Source organism: Callorhinchus milii, unplaced genomic scaffold, assembly GCF_018977255.1.
Source record: "Callorhinchus milii isolate IMCB2004 unplaced genomic scaffold, IMCB_Cmil_1.0 Scaffold1, whole genome shotgun sequence".
NCBI lineage: Eukaryota > Metazoa > Chordata > Chondrichthyes > Chimaeriformes > Callorhinchidae > Callorhinchus > Callorhinchus milii.
The window spans coordinates 13,528,003-13,543,150 of NW_024704742.1; the positions used below are offsets into that span (position 1 = coordinate 13,528,003).

The 15,148-nt window shown below is 47.5% G+C and overlaps 1 protein-coding gene across 1 annotated transcript in view; it reads left to right on the top strand.

Annotated features, from left to right (window-relative positions):
* Positions 1–14,177, top strand: part of fbxo41 (F-box protein 41) — a 41,890-nt gene extending 27,713 nt beyond the window's left edge. Inside the window, exons 9-12 of the mRNA XM_007891507.2 lie at positions 2,338–2,456; positions 5,883–6,041; positions 10,082–10,197; positions 13,223–14,177. Coding sequence (XP_007889698.1) covers positions 2,338–2,456; positions 5,883–6,041; positions 10,082–10,197; positions 13,223–13,282 — 454 coding nt within the window. The 3' untranslated portion in view covers positions 13,283–14,177. The remainder of the gene's footprint in view (positions 1–2,337; positions 2,457–5,882; positions 6,042–10,081; positions 10,198–13,222) is intronic.
* Positions 14,178–15,148: the final 971 nt, after the last annotated feature.

Sequence of the window (15,148 nt, forward strand, 5' to 3'; positions counted from 1 at the left end):
ACACACGTACAGCCGCATATCCACACACACACAGCCCCATATCCATATATACACACAGCCCCATATCCACATACACAAACATGCAGCCCCACATCCACACACACACACACAGAGCCCATATCCACACACACACACAGTCTCATATCCACACACACACCTCAGCCCCATATCCACACACACAGCCCCATATCCACATACAGCACCATATCCACACACACATCACAGCTGCGCATCCACACACACCACCCCATATCCACACACAGCACAACCCCATATCCACACATACACCACAGCTCCAAATCTGCACACAAACACAGTCCCATATCCACATGCACACAAGTGCAGCTCCATATCCACACACACACACACAAACAAATACAGCCACATATCCACACACACAGCCCCATATCCACATACACAAACATGCAGCCCATATCCACACACACATAGCCCCATATCCACACACACACAGCCCCATATCCACCCACCCACACACACACAGCCCCATATCCACACTGACACTGTACAGTGTATGATATATATTGTGTTTGAAGCCTGTATATACACACACATACTTTGTGAAGTCCTTTAGCTTAGTGGTTAGAGCACTCACCTTGTAAATAAGAAGACTTGAGTTCGATACCCAGACCAGGCAAAATGTTGGATGTTTCCTTACTCCACACAACTCTGTTTACCTTGCAGTAAGTAGAAACCTGTTTATTAGTTGATTGGTGCATCGCTTTCTGGGGATAATAAACCCTTGACAAAATAATAATAATAATAATAATTTGGTCACTCAGTCCATGACTGTCTATGGTGTGGTTTATATGGACTTTCAGAAGGCATTCGATAAGGTTCCACACGAAAGATAATTAGCGAAAATGGAAGTACATGGAATCGGAGGTTAACCTTGTGACTTGGCTTAGTAATTGGTTGGGAGGAAGGAAACAAAGAGTAGGGATAAAGGGAGCGTTCTCTGATTGGTGGGACTTGACAAGTGATGTTCCCCAGTGGTCTATACTGGGACCTCAGCTATTCGCTATATATATAAATGACTTGGCTGAAGGAATAGAAAGTTATATATCCAAGACTACACTAAGCTAGGAGGCTCAGTAAGTTGTGTAGATGGGAGTAGGAAGTTACAAAGGGACTTGGACAGATTAGAGTGGGCAAAGTTGTGGCAGATGGAGTTCAATGTAGGGAAGTGCAAGGTCACCCACTATGGACTGAAAAAAAATAAAGCAGAATATTTTCTTAATGAGGAGAAATTAAAAACTGTGGAGGACCAAAGAAATTTGGGTGTCCATATCCACAAATCACTAAAAACTAGTGCCCAGGTGTAATCAAAATGGCGAATGGAATGTTGTCCTTTATCTCAAAGGGTCTGGAATACAAAGGGGAAGAAATGATGCTTCAGCTGTATAGAGCGTTAGTTAGACCCCATCTGGAGTACTGCGTTCAGTTTTGGGCACTCACCGCAGGAAAGATATATTGACCCTGGAGGGGGTGCAGCGCAGGTTCACCAGAATGTTACCAGGCCAAAAAGGCTTAAGTTACGAGGAAAGGCTGCGTAAACTTGGGTATTCCCTTGAGTTTAGAAGGTTTAGGGGTGATTTTGATAGAGGTGTTTAAGACAATAAAGGGGTTTGATAGGATAGATACAGAGAAGCTATTTCCTCTGGTCGGAGAATCCAAAACAAGAGGGCATAGTCTTCAAATTAGAAACAGGCCATTTAAGAGTGAATTCAGGGAGCATTTTTTCACTCAAAGGGGGGTAAAAATCTAGAATTCTCTCCCCCAAAAAGCTGTGGATGCTGGATCCATCCACACCTTCAAGAGTGAGGTTGACAGATTGAAAGGATTAGTTGAGGTACAGATCAGCCATGATCTAATTAAATGGCAGAACAGGCTTGAAAGGCTGAATGGCCTCCTCCTGTTCCTATGTTCCTATGACAGTTTGTGGGATGTCGATGTGTAATACTGGCTGCCACATTTTGCCTACAAAGTATAGTCAATTTACTTTACATTATATTCTGTGAAGCACTTTGAGATGTCTTGAAGACTTGATTAGGCGCGATATCAAAGCAAGTTTATTATTATATCATTATTACTCACAGTGTCCAAAATGGCCCACAAACTCACATGTACTCAGACACGTGTATTAACACACATATATTCACACACTTATACTCACAAACATGTATTTACACAATGGGACTCACTCTCATACACATACTTACACAGTGTTTAGCATAATCACATGTGTACTCACCCTCCTTTACACATGTGTGGTCACTCTCTCACACACAAACTCATTCTGCCATATTTTATTCCCAGCCAACAACCTACTCGCTTCAACAACCGTAGTCTGCAGATGATTGGTCGCTGCTGGCCTCACCTCCGTGCACTGGGAGTGGGCGGTGCTGGATGTGGTTTACAGGGACTATCCTCTCTAGGTAACTGCCTCGAGAAGCTATATTGTCTCTGGAGGGGGTGCTGGGCAGATTCACCAGAATGATAAAATAATAATAATAATAATAATCCTTGCATTTGATATAGCGCTTTTCACGTCGGGAGGACGTCCCAAAGCGCTTCACAGAATAGACTGTAAAGTGAATTGACTGTATATTTGTGGGCGAACGCGGCAGCCAATTGCGCACAGCAATGTCCCACAAACAGTCGTAGATTGAAAATGACCAATTTATTATTGTTTTTGTTTTGGAGGGATTATTATTAGGCGTGTGGAGTAAGGAAACTTGCCCAAGGTTTCGCCCTGCCTGGAAAAGGCTTAAAGGGTTAAATTATGAGGACAGGTACCATAAACATAAATGGTCTCTCTTCCCTTGAGTTTAGAAGGTTGAAGGGTGATCTGATTGAGATGTTTAAAATAATAAAAGAGATTTGATAGGGTAGATACAGAGAACCTATTTCCTCTGGTGGGGAATCTGAGCTCTGAGTGCCTTCTCATAATGGGCGATTTCAACCTCCACCTAAACTCCCCTTGCACCACTTCTGCCGACTTCGCTGCCCTCCTCTCCTCCCTAAACCTTACCCTCCATATAAATTCACCCACCCACAATCGTGGTCATGCACTTGATCTCGTCATCACCCACGGCCTTGACATGTCCGACCTCAGCATAGTGGACAAGGCCATTTCGGACCACTTTTTCATCTCCTTCTCCTCTCACATCCCTCTCTCCTCCACCAAGCCCTCAACCATCCTCTACCGCCCTTGGAAAAGGCTACCCCCGAGACCCTCAAAAAGGCCCTCTCATTATCAAACATCCTATCCCTCTGGCCTTCCACCCACGGAGATCCTGAAGCAGCCGTCCAGCTGCTCCATGATTGCCTCTCCTCCACCTTCAACTCCCTGATCCCTCTAAAATCCAGGACTATCTCCAAACCCACCCAATCCCCCTGGTATAACAACTATCTCCGCCGCAAAAAACCCAAACGTGTCTGCTCGAGCGCAGATGGCAGAAAACTGGCCTGACAGTTCACCACCAACTGTGGCTCGAGCATCTCCACAGCTACCGCCATTCTTTGACACGCGCAAAAATGGCCTTCTACTCCAACATCATCTTGGAGGCTAAACACAACCCCAAAATCCTTTTTTCCACCACCCACCATCTCCTCCATGACCCCCCTCAGGCCTCCTCAATGCCAAGTGCAAGGAGGTCATGGACTTCTTTTCATCTAAAATATTTAACATCCGCCAGACAGCCTCATCCACCACCTTGTCACCCACCACCGTGCCCTCTCTGTCCCCCTCACCTGCCTCATCATCCGCTCCTACCACCACTCCCATTCTACATTCCTACCTCCCCATCTCTAACCTCTTCTCTCTCACCCACCATCACTTCCATGAAACCCACCACCTGCTGCCTCGACCCCCTCCCCACCAACTTATTAGTCACCCAGCTCCCCTTCCTCTGCCCACTACTGGCTGACATCATCAACCAGTCCCTCTCCTCCGGATCAGTCCCTGCCTCCCTCAAAACTGCTGTCATCACCCCCCTCTTGAAAAAACCCTCCCTATATCCCTCAAACCCCAGCCGTTACTGCCCTATTTCTAATCTGCCCTTCCTCTCAAAAGTTCTATAATGTATTGTTGCCAATCAACATCGCACACACCTCTCCTCCCACTCCCTCTTCGAACCCCTCCATTCCGGTTGCCTCACCAGCATCGCTTTCTTTCACCTCCGACGCATCGCCCGTCTCCTCCAATACCTCTCCCCAAAAGCCGCTGAAACCCTGGTCCATGCCTTTGTCACCTAAGTGACAAAGTTACTACTCTAACGCCCTCCTCGTCAGTCTCCTCTCCACTACCATCCATAAAATCCAAATCATTCAAAACTCTGCCGCCTGCATTCTCACCCGCACGAAACTCCGCTTCCCGATTACTCCAGTCCTTGCCAGACTGCACTGGCTGCCAATCCCAAAGAGGATCGACTTGTATTCAAGTCCCTGCACTCCTCTGCACCCCCCTTACCTCTCTGACCTCTTCTCTCCTCAAAACAGTACCCGTTGCCTTTGTTCCTCCGGATCTGGCCTGCTCCTTGCCCCCCGAGTCCTCCGCTCCACGCTCGGCGGCTGTGCCTTCAACCACTATGCCCCAAGGCTCTGGAACTGCCTTCCTCACTCCTTCGTCTCACTCCATTCCTTCCCATTTTCAGGTCTCTGCTGAAGACCTTTCTTTTCAACCGTGCCTTTGGTCACCTTCCGCGCCCCCTCCCCCTGGCTCGGTCCCAGGATCCGTTACTCTAAAGCCCTCTGAGAAGTTGTCCGGCGTGGAGGGCGCTACATAAATCCAAGTTGTTGTTGTTATTGTTGAATCCAGAACAAAGGGGTATCATCTTAAAATTAGACCTAGGCCATTTAGGAGTGAAATTAGGAGGCAGTTTTTCACCTAAAGTGAAGTGGAAATCTGGAATTCTCTCCCCCAAAAGGTTGTGGATGCTGGACCCATTCAGATTGTGAATAGATATTTGTTAGGTCAGGGTTATAAGGGATACAGTGCAAGGGTGGGTAACTGGAATTGAGGTACAGATCATCCCTGATCATATAGAATGGCAGAATAATCATCCCCACCCTCACCCCCTCTCACCATCATTTCCACCCGCACCCCACCTCACCCTCACCCCTCCTCACCCTCACCCCCACCACCCTTACCCCAACCCTCATCCCCCACCACCCTTACCCCAACCCTCATCCCCCTCACCCTCACCCCCACCCTCATCCCCACCTTCACACCTCCTCACCCTCACCCCCACCCTCACCCACACCCTCACCCTCACCCACACCCTCACCCCCCACCCTCATTCCATCCACACCCTCACCCCCCCACCCGCACTCCACCCACATCCTCACCCCTCCACCTTCACCCCACCCACACCCTAACCCCACCACCCTCACCTCCCACCCCTCAACCCCACCACCCTCACCCTCTCCCCCCACCCTCACACCCACCCTCACCCCACCCTCACTTACCTCATCCGCCTATCCCTCCCCCCACCCTCACCCCACTGATAACAGTGATGGGTTTCAGTGTGCGTGAGATACCCAGTGACGAAAAACCAAAACTGATGTGTGGTTGACGTGTAGTCGCTGTTTGGTTGGTGTGTGGTTAGCGTGTGGTTGTGTGGTCAGCGAGTGATTAACATTTGGTTGGCTTGCAGGTGTCATGTGGTCAGCATCAGTTGGTGTATGCAGTTGTCAGTTGGTGTATGGCCAGCACATGATTAGCCTGAGGTCAGTGTGTGGTTGATGTGTGATTAGCATGTGGTTGACATGTGGTCGACATGTGGTCAACCTGTAGTTAGTGTGTAGTTGGCCTGTGTGCCGTATTATGTGGCCTCACAGTCTGTATCAATCTTCTTCAGCTCGAAACTGTATCCGTCTCCAAGTACTGGAACTCGATCACGTGACTGAAATCAACCAGGAAGTGGCCGCTGAAGTTTGCCGCGAGGGACTGAAAGGCCTGGAGATGTTGGTGCTCATGTCCTCCCCCATCACCCCCAAAGCTCTGCTCCACTTTAACAGTGAGTCGCCATCACATCGGCTGGACACCCGCTCAGTACACAATAATCGCACCAGCCTTACACAAGTGAAACAAACAGTGTGTGAGAGAGTGTGAGTTTGAGAGAACAAGTGTGGGAGAGCCAGAGCGAGTGGGAGTGTGCGAGTGTGTGTGATTCTATCCAGGTTTACACTACGCTAGGAGGTGTGCTAAATTGTGAGGATATCAGTGGAAAATTGCAGAGGGACATTGACAGATTACAAGTCTGACAAAAGGAGTTCAATGTGACAAAATGGGAGGTGGTTCATTTTGGACCTAAGAATGTCAAGTTGGACTACATTCATGATGGAGAAACACTTAGCAGGTTAATGAGCAAAGTGATCTAGCTGTTCAGGTTCTTAAATCTTTAAAAAGTAGTACACAGGTGCAGAAGGTAATCACAAGGGGATTTGAAATACAAGAGTCAGGAAGTGCTGTTACAGTATACAATGCTGGTCAGATACATATGGAGTATTTTGTGCTGACCACATCGAGTCCCTGACCAGGACTTGCCTTCCTCTACCTCCGTCACATTGCCTGCCTCCGACTGTACCCAACCCCAGACACAGCTGAAAAGTCGTCCATTATCTCGTCATCTCCTGACTGGACTTCTCAAATGCCCTCCTCGCTGTCTCCACAGCTTTCAGCCCCTATGCCCCGAAACTCTGGAAGACTCTTCCTCTACCCCTCCACCTTCTTGCCTCTTCCTTCCCCATCTTCATATTGCGCCTGAAGACCTTCCTCTTCGACTGTGCCTATGGTCATCTCATCCCAGCTTGGTGTTGTGCTCCACCACTGTCAAGTGCTCTGGGACACTATCTTACATGAGGTGTGCTGTGTAAATGCAAGTTGTTGTTGTTTTGGGCACCAACCCTTAGTAAGGATATATTTGCTTGAGAGTGTGTTGATTTATTAGAATGATTCCTGGTGAAGTTTTTTTTAGTCAGCTGGGAACATGCTTAGAAGTATCCAAATCAAGCTGAGAATTCCATGCATCCCACCTATTCATGAAATTCCAGATAAATTGTTGGCGTGAAATGCGTACTCTCTCCCTGGAGGGACACATGCTGCTTACCTAATTCCGTAAAGTATTAGGCACGGGTTGGCAAGAGCCATGGCTTGGAGAATCTCAGAGTATGTGTTGGGGTAACTGCTAGATCTAACCAGCTAAAACTGCATAGGTTGCCATTAAGAGCACTGTCTGACAAGCTTTCCTGCTGCTTATCCAACTTGGACCACCCTACCCGTTTGCTTTGGCTGTAGGGTTAACAGGAGCTGAGTGGGATGACTCCCTGCCCCCAGTGACTGCTCTGCCCTTCCAGGTCCTGCCAATGATCCAGGTGCTGTTATCAGCAGTGCCCTGGAATACTGTGGACCCGCCTGGCTCAGGAACCGGACTAGAGACCAGCACAGAGGGCTGGCTCGATTCCGACATTCCGTTGCCAAACATGTCACCCTGGAGCCAGTTCAGCACCAAGGAGATCCTATGCCCTACCCCAAGGAGGACAGTCACTATTTGGTCATTTGACATCCGACAAGGGTGGGATTGAGGCTCACTGGGGGGATGGCAGGTATCATAGGATTATACAGCACAAAGGGAGGCCATTTGGCCCATCTTGCCTTTGCTGGCTCTTTTAAAAGAGCTATGCAAATCAATCCCACTCCCCCGCGCTCTCCCCATAGCCCTGCAAACTTGTCCTCCGCAATAAATATCCAGTTCTCTCTTAAAAGTTGTTATCGAATTGGCTTCCACCACCCTTTCAGGCAATGCATTCCAGATCTGAACAACTCGCTGTGTGAAAAAATTTCTTCTCACCTCCCCTCAGTTTGTTTTAACAACTATTTTAAATCAGTGCCATTGGGTTACCGATCCACCCTCCAGTGGAAATAGATTCTCCTTGTTCACACTGTCAAATCTCCTCATAATTTTGAAAACTTCTATTCAGTCTCCTCTTAAGCTTCTCTGCTCCAAGGAGAATAATCCTAGCTTCTCGAGTCTCTCCTGATAACTGAAGTCCCTCATTCCTGGTACCATCCTGGTAGATCTCCTTTGCACCCTCTCCAAAGCCTTGACATTCTTCCTAAAGTGTGGTTCCCAGAACTGAACACAGTACTCTAACTGAGGCCTAACCAGTGTTTTATAAAGGTCCATCATAACTTCATGACTTGTGTATTCTATGCCCCTAGAGCACTCGCCTCACCAGCAAGAGACCTGGGTTTGATTCCTGGAGGATGAAACGTTGGCCAAGTTTCCTTATCACAGCTGATGATAATCCCTCAAGAAAAAAAAACAATAATAATTTGGTCACTTCAATCCATGACTGTTTGCGGGACCCCACTGTGCGCAATTGTTTGCTGCGTTTCCCATAAATATACAGTCAATTCACTTTACAGTATATTCTGTGAGGCGCTTTGAGACATCTAGAAGACGTGAAAAGCCCTATATCAGATGCAAAAATTATTATTAAACGTCATCTGCCACGTGTCTGCGCATTTTACCAGTCTGCCTGTGTCCATTTGCAATCTGTTACTATCCTCCTCACTGTTTACTATTTTCCTAGTTTAGTATCATCTGCAAACTTGGAAATTGTATTCCCTGTACCCAAGTCCAGGTCATTTATGTAGATCCAAAACAGCAGTGGTCCCAATACTGACCCCTGGGGGACACCACTGCACACTTCCCTCCAGTCAGAAAAACAACTGTTCACCACCACTCTCTGCTTTCTGACTTCCAGCCAGTTCTGTATCCATGCTGCCACTGTCCTTTTAATACCATAGGCTTCTTTTTCCTTACAAGCCTCTGATATGGCACTTTATCAAACTCCTTTTGAAAATCCATATAAACTACATCAACTGCACTACCTTCATCCACCCTCTCCATTACTCCGTAACAGGTTTGTTAGACATGATTTGCCTTTTAATAAACCCATGTTGGCTGTCCTTTATTAACCCATATTTTTCTAAGTGAAAAATTATTTTGTTCTGGATTATAGTCTCTAGAAGTTTCCCTACTACTGATGTTAGGCTGACTGGCCTGTAGTTCCCAGGTTTATCCTTCTGCCCCTTTTTAGTACAGTCCTCTGGCACCACCCTGGTGTCCAAGGAGGATCGAAAAATTGTGGCCAGAGCCTCCGTTATTTCCACCCTTACCTCTCTCAGTAACCTAGGATGCATCACGTCCGGACCAGATGACTTATCTACCTTGGTACCAGGAACTCCCTGTGAGCTTCCTGGTGGCAACACAGCTCATCACAAAATGTTTGAGATAATTGCCACTGTCTTCCTGTCCAGAGTTCAGGTGTACATCCTTTCCCACTGCACCAAGGTTCCATAAGTTGGAGGTGCGGAGTTTGCTTAAAGTATGATAAAAGGATGTAAAAATACAACACTTGGACAGTATTCTCTGGAGTTCAGGAGGCTAAGGGCTGATCTGATCGAAGTGTATAACATTAGGAAGGGATTTGACAATATGCTGAATAGTTAGTGTTTCCTCTGACAAGAGAATTGAGGACGAGAGGCCATCATCTTAAACTTGAGGCTAAAGCGTTTAGAAGTGAAATAATAAAGTGATGGGAGTATGGAATTCATTCTCCCAGAGGACAGTACAGGCAAAGTCAACAGAAGAATTTAAAAGGCAAATAGATAAATAATTGATGGACAGGGTATTAGCAGATATAGAGAGAGGGCGCTGAGATGGAATTGAGTTGTGGATCAGCTTCGATCTTATAATAATAATAATCCTTGCATTTGATATAGATTTGATTATCACGTTTTATCACGCTTCACAGTAAAGTGAATTGACTATTTCGTGAGCGAAACATGACAATCAATTGTGTACAGCAGTGTCCCACAAATAGTCGTGGATTGAGTGACCATATTATTCTTTTTGTTTAGTTTTTTGGGAGGGATTGTTACCCCTGGAAAAGTGATCCTCCGATCAACAACTGGTTTCCTACTTACTGCTAGGTAACCATGTTTCTATGTGAGAGAGAGTGTGACAATAATTCAGTGTCTCTTTGCTAGGTGTTTGCCGTGATCTGAAGTCCATCGTGGTTCATATTGCGATCGCCGACTACTTTGAGGAGCCGGATATGCCTGAGGCACGCAAGCTGTTTGAGGAGATGGTGAATAAACTTCAGGTAACGTGAACAACAACTGGCATTTGTGTAGTGCCCTTCACAGGGCAGCGTTTCAGTTGAACCCCATGGAATCAATCCCCTGACTATTCCCCCACTGTGCGTGTACTCCCCCTCCCCCCGCCCCATCCCGAGTACATACTCAGCCAATTTACTCGAGCGTATATAGTAATAAATATGCTGTATGCAGATAACACCAACTCTGCCTCCACTCTCGACTCCAGGACCAAGACCACTCTGTCTTGACTGATTGCCTGTCAGATCAAGTCATGAATGAGAGCCAACTTCCTACAGTTGAATGTTAACAACGCAGCGCCGCCTCACCTCAGCACTGAAAGCACCAATCCTCCACCTTACGGAGCCAGTGCAGAACCTCTGTTTTGTTCGAATGTCAACTGTCATTTAAACCCCACATCTGTGCCCTGACTCATTCATGTTTCCCCTACCTCTGCAACATTGCCTGCCTGTGATGCTGCCTCTCCCCTCAGGCCCTTATCCATGCTTCCATTATGTCTGGGCTTCACTACACCAACTCTCTGCACTCCCCAAACTTCCCTCCACAAGCTGCAGACCATCCAACAATCTGCAGCTCGTGTCCCACACTGGGCTCCGTGACCCTATCACCCCCATCCTGAGGGGTCCTGTAGCTCAGTGGTTGGAGTGCTCGCCTCGCAAGCGAGAGGACCTGAGTTCAATTCCTGGTAAGGCGAAATGTTGTGCAAGTTTTGTTACTCCACACCACTCTGTTTACCTAACAGTAAGTAGGAACCTGGTCATTGGTCGATTAGCAGATCGCTTTTCCGGGGGGTAACAATTTCTTAATGGATTGAGGCAGAGAGTTCCAGAGTCTCGGGGTGCAGTGACTGAAACCACAGCCACCGATGTGGAACAGAGGGAACGAGGGATGTGAAGAATATGGTCACTCAATCTATCACTGTTTGTGGGACACTGCAGGGCACAATTGGCTGTCATGTTTCACCCACAAAATATAGTCAATTCACTTTACAGTATGCTCTGTGAATGTCATTCGAGGGGAGGGAGCAAATAGTGGGGTCAGAAGTAAGTAAGTCGAAGAGGGAGGTACCAAGGAATTAAATGATGTGTACAGGTGTAAAGATGTTGAAATCGATCCGTCTTGTAATAGGAAACCAGTGGAACCTGACAAAGCCTGGGATGATGGAGGTACAGAGTTAGGTGAGGATATGAGTAGTAGTAATTAATTTGATTTTAAGACTGCTGAGAGCTGTGGAGACCAGCGAGGAGGGCTTTTGAATAATCAAGGTGGGTGGTGACCAATGCCTGGATAGCGGTTTCGGCACATTGGGTGTGAGGTACGGTGTGAGGTGCGTATGAGGTACAGTGTGACATGGGTGTAAGGTTCAATATGAGGTGGATGAGAGGTGGGTGTGAGGTACGGTGTGAGGCGGGTGTGAGGTGGGCGTGAATTGCGGTGTGAGGTTCGGTGTGAAGCAGGTGTGAGGGGGGTATGAGTTGGGTGTGAGGTAAGGTATGAGTTAGGTGGGTGTGAGGTACAGTGTGAGGCGGGTATGAGTTGGGTGTGAAGTAAGGTATGAGTTGGGTGTGAGGTGCGTATGAGGTACGGTGTGTCGTAGGTGTGAGGTGCATATGAGGTACGGTGTGACATGGGTATGAGGTTCACTATGAGGTGGATGAGAGGTGGGTGTGAGATACGGTGTGAGGCGGGTGTGAGGTGGGCGTGAATTGCGGTGTGAGGTGGGTGTGAGGTACGGTGTGAGGTGGCTGTGAGGTGGGTGTAAGGTACGGTGTGAGGCGGGTGTAAGATGGACGTGAATTGCGGTGTGAGGCGGGTATGAGTTGGGTGTGAGGTGGTACAGTGTGAGGTAGTACAGTGTGAGGTGGGTGTGAAGTGGTACAGTGTGAGGTGGGTGTGAGGTGAGTGTGAGGTACGGTGTGAAGTGGGTGTGAGGTACGGTGTGAGGTGGGTGTGTAGTACAGTGTGAGGTGGGTTTGAGGTACGGTGTGAAGTGGGTGTGAGGTGGGTGGAGGAAAGCGATCCTGGTCAGGAACCGGACATGCGGTTGGAAGTACAGCAATGGGTCGAACCTGATGCCAAGGTTACACACAGGTTCAGTAAATCAAAAAAATAGGCCGGAGAGTTTAAGGCTGGAGCTGCGAGTCAGAAGACACTGACAGGAGCCATGGAGTATGGCTTCCATCTTGTCAACATTCAGCTGCAGAAATTTGGCGCTTATTCAGACCTTTGCTTTTTTGGGGGTCTGTCTTGACACATATTGAAATCCATCACTGTGCCTGTGCTTAAGAGTATCCAAACCAAGCTGAGAATTCTATGAATCCCACCTACACATGGAAATCACAGCTTTGCCTTGCAGGGTCAGGAGCTGAGTGGGAGGATTCCCTACCCTCAGTGACTGGTCTGTCCTTCCAGGTCCTGCCGATGAGCCAGGCTGGGCTGTGCTGTATTAGCAGCGCCCCGTAGTCTGGCCCAGGAACCAGACTAGAGACCGTAACAGAGGGCTGGCTCGATTCTGTCATTTTGTTGCCAACGGGTTAGGGTTAGGTCACCTGTTAGTTCAGCTGTTTGTGGGAAAATTGCTGTGCAGAATATAGCGACACTATATTTACTGCGCAACTTTAGATGTTTGTAGATAACCATAAAAATTCAAGTTTGTTTTGTTATTTAAAACTATTAATGCATCGTAATAATAATCTTTGCTTAATATAACACCTTATATAACCTTATCACCTTATAACACCTTAATATAACGCCAGGATCCATTACTGTAAAGCATTCTGAGACGCCATCCAGCGTGGAGGGCGCTATATAAATCCAAGTTGTTGTTGTTATCACACCTTCGAGATGTCTCAAAGCACAGAATATACTGTAAAGTGAATTGACTATATCTTGTAGCCAAAACACGGCAGTCAATTGCGCACAGAAGTGTCCCACAAACAGTCGTGGATTGGGTGACCAGATTATTTTTTTTTAGCTAATTTCATAAAGATATTGTTTTGTTTTCATCCTCAGGCTCTGAAAAAAAGACCAGGTTTTGCAAAAATTCTTCATATCAAAGCTGAAGGAATGTGAAGTGTCCAGTAACCAACTGAGACCAGTAACTATTGGTCCAACACCAATAATTAACCAGCGAACACCAGTAACTAACCAGCCAACATAAGTAACTAGCTAACCAACATCAGTAACTAACTAATCAATACCAGTAACTAATCAATACCAGTAACTAACCAGCCAACACCAGTAACTAACCAGCCAACACCAGTAAGTATCCAGCCAACACCAGTAACTAACCAGCCAACACCAGTAACTAACCAGCCAACACCAGTAAGTATCCAGCCAACACAGTAACTAACCAGCCAACACAGTAACTAGCCAGCCAACACAGTAACTAACCAGTCAACACAGTAACTAACTGACCAAAACCAGTATAGACCACACCCACTCTCTGAATACACCACACCCACACTCCATATAGACCGCACCCACTCTCCATATAGACCACAGCCACTCTCCATATAGACCACACCCACTCTCCATATAGGCCACACCCACTCCCATATAGACCACACCCACTCTCCATATAGGCTACACCCACTCTCCATATAGGCCACACCCACCCACTCTCCATATAGGCCACACCCACCACTCTCCATATAGACCATACCCACTCTTCATGTAGACCACAACCAGGCTCTACAGGTGGCCTTGCACCCGTTCTGACATTGTCCTCATCCACCAGTCAATGTCCCGAGGTGCTGTACAAGTATTTCCCGACTGGCCAGAAGCACAAACATTTTTCCATTTCCACATCTTAAATCTTGTCGTCCTGCCTCCTTGACCACACCAATCATCACAGTGTAATATTTGTCCACACAGTCTGCCCGACACAGTCATCAAAGCCAGGGCTCTGGTGGGTTACATTGTCTGAGCGGTGACAGTGCACACGCAATGAAGATTTTTGTTCTAATTTCGATGCCTGGGTGTGCTTAATCGTCTTAAATTGGTGTCTCTGGTTCTGCTCACAATCGGAGTCAAATCTCCTGCTCACATCTACCTCATTGACGCCTCTCGGCCCTGAGGGTAGGGGCTCAGGCCGAACCACAGGCTGCACAGAGAGGACTAAGGAGCAGACTGTGTGTGTCACTGTGTGTTTGTGGGTATCACTCTGTGTGTGTGTCACTGTATGTGTCATTATGAGTGTCCATCACCGTGTGTGCGTCACCGTGTGTGTGACGGTGTGTGTGTGCGTCACTGTGTGTGTGCGTGTGTCACTGTGTGTGGGTGTCACCTTGTGTCACCCTGCGTGTGTCATTGTGTGAGGGTGTGTGTGTGTGTCACTGTATATGTGTGTGTCACTGTGTGTGTGAGGGTCTCACTGTTTGAGGGTGTCACTGTGCATGTGAGAGTGTCTCTGTGTGTGTGTCACTATGTGTGTGTTTGTCACTGTGAGGGTGTTGCTGTGTGTGTGAGGGTATCATGATATGTGTGTTTTTCACGGTGTGTGAGTGTCACTGTGTGTGTGGGTGTCACTGTGTGTGTGGGTGTCACTGTGTGTGAGGTTGTCACTGAATCATAGAATTATACAGCACAGAAGGAGGCCAATCGGTCCATCATGTCTGTTGAGGCCTAACCAGTGTTTTATAAAACACTATGTGTCAGGGTGTCACTGTGTGTGTGGAGGTGTCACTGTGTATGTGGGTTTTACTGCAAGTGTCACTGTGTGTGTGAGGTTGTCCCTGTGTGAGTGAGGGTGCCACTGTGTGTGAGTGCCACCATGTGTGGCTGTCACTGTGTGTGGGTGTCACTGTGAGTGTGACACTGTGTGTGGGTGGGGGAGTCACTATGTGTGGGTGTCACTGTGTGAGTGTTGCTGTGTGTGAGGCTGTCACTATGTGGATGTTACTGTGTGTGGGTTTCACTGTGAGAGTGTCACTGTGT